We start from the raw sequence: 2144 nt of genomic DNA, 5'->3' as shown, positions 1-2144 counted from the left end.
CTGTTGTCATAGCTACAATGCTAACGTTACTACAATGCTACTACTGAAACAAATATAAAAACTCACCAGGAATACCAACTGTCTGGGCAACCCTCTGCCAAGCTAGCTGTTGCTACAGAGTCATACAGAGACGTATCATAAAGTAGGCTATAGAAAATCACAATCTTTTAATTCGCACACAATTTTAAATCTAGCACCTGTGTATACACAAGAGAATATATTGAAGGCACGTTCACGAGTTTGCCCTCTCGACATCGGGGCATTTTAGCCACCGTCAGCGGAGGGAATTAATTGAATCGCTCTGCTCTGCCATTATTTCAGCTGTTAGTAGAAACTTAGCATTGCATACCTAGACAGCATGAAGTCAGTTTTCCTTAATCTGTGTTTCAGTGCTTCCTGGAGACGTCCAGCAGGTGTTGGTGGTTAAAGAAGAGGTTCCCCCTGGGCAGCAGGAGTGGAGCTCCAGTGTGGACCAGGAGGACACAAAGCCCCCCCCAAACATTAAAGAGGAACAGGAGGAACTGTGGAGCAGTCAGGAGGGAGAGCAGCTTCAAGGGCTGGAGGAGGCTGATATCAAGTTCCTGTTCACTTCTGTCCCTGTGAAGAGTGAAGAAGACGATGGAGAGGAGGCTCAGTCCTCACAGCTTCATCAAAGACAAACTGAACACATGAAAACTTATTCTGCTCTTCCACAGTCCTCTCCATCAGCTTCTGACAGGAACTCACATCCAGAAACTCTTTTACAACCGGCTGCTCATGACCAGGCTTTGCACTCTGAACATGAGGCTGATAAGAGTAGAGATTGGGACGAGACCAAGGACCATCAGCCAGGTTTAAGCCCTCTGCAAAACGGGGAAGTTGCTGTCAGCGATTCCAGATGCAGTGCTGCTAAGAAAATATTTAGCTGCTATGAGTGTGGGAAAAGATTTAGGAAAAAGAGACATCTGGAGGATCACATTAGAATCCACACAGGAGAGAAACCATTCAGTTGTTCAGTCTGTAAGAGTTCTTTTAAACAGAGTGGAGGTTTACATGCACACATGAGAATCCACACAGGAGAAAAAACATTCAGTTGCTCAGTCTGTAAGAAATGTTTTACACGGAGGGACAGTTTGAAGACACACATGAGAATCCACACAGGAGAAAAACCGTACAATTGTTCACTTTGTGATAAAGGATTCATAAGCAGGTCAACTCTAAAGAAACACACGATAACACATGCAGCAGAAACACCATTCAGGTGCTCAGTCTGTAAGAAATGTTTTGCATGGAGTGGACTTTTAGAGAGACACATGAGGATCCACACAGAAGATCCCCCTTTCAGCTGCTCAGACTGCGGTAAAGGATTTTTCTTCATGTCAAATTTGAAGAATCACATGAGGACTCATACAGGAGAAAAACCTTTTAGTTGTTCAATCTGTAAGAAATGTTTTACACAGAATGGAAGTCTGACGACACACATGAGAACCCACACGGGAGAGAAGCCGTACCATTGTTCACTTTGTGATAAAAGATTCATGAAGAAGTCAAATCTGACGGAACACATGCGGAGTCATACAGGAGAAAAACATTTCAGATGTTCAGTCTGTGAAAAGTTTTATTCAAATAAAAGATATTTACGCAAGCACATGAGAATTCACACAGGAGAGAAACCTTACAGCTGCTCAGAGTGCGCTAGAGGATTCTCGTACAGGGAAGCCCTAATTCGTCACATGAGAATCCACACAGAGGAAACCCCTGCAGCTGAAGGAGAGGACTGTGGAGGACCAGAACCAGCCAGGAACTCAGATCCAGATGGACTTAAACAACCAGATACTGAGGACGAGACTGGAGACTCCACGTCCATGGAAAACCCTGAGTAGTAGGGGTGGGCGATATATACTGACTACGATAATATCGTGATTGTTGTGTTACCAATGTGCAAATTGACATTGAGTATTTAAATTACTTTGAAAAAAACACTTCAAAACATGAATTAAAACTCTAGACAATCACTAATGTGTAGAGTGGTAGAAGGGGCGACAAAGATGGCGGCGTGCGATTGTGCGGCGGCTCCTAGCTCTCCTGTCGGTGTATATTTATGGTTTTTGTTTGTGTTTTTCGTAACGTTCCCATGTCGAAGTCGTACTAACAAGTACAGCCAC

General features: G+C 43.8%; 1 protein-coding gene across 1 annotated transcript; it reads left to right on the top strand.

The window, feature by feature from the left end:
* Nucleotides 1–643: 643 nt before the first annotated feature.
* Nucleotides 644–2144, top strand: LOC116064160 (zinc finger protein 501-like). Its single transcript, XM_031319205.2, has one exon. It carries the CDS (start codon nt 669–671, stop codon nt 1860–1862), a length of 1194 nt encoding a protein of 397 aa, XP_031175065.1. The 5' UTR covers nt 644–668; the 3' UTR covers nt 1863–2144.

The sequence above is a fragment of the Sander lucioperca genome, chromosome 16 (assembly GCF_008315115.2).
Source record: "Sander lucioperca isolate FBNREF2018 chromosome 16, SLUC_FBN_1.2, whole genome shotgun sequence".
NCBI classification, from domain to species: Eukaryota; Metazoa; Chordata; class Actinopteri; order Perciformes; family Percidae; genus Sander; species Sander lucioperca.
The sequence above is the reverse complement of the archived record's forward strand: the minus strand, read 5'-3'. Positions and strand labels throughout refer to the sequence as shown.

What these genes read in the sequence shown, in the direction of transcription:
- LOC116064160 (XM_031319205.2), top strand. Translation starts at nt 669, where the DNA reads ATGAAAACTTATTCTGCTCTTCCACAGTCCTCTCCATCAGCTTCTGAC.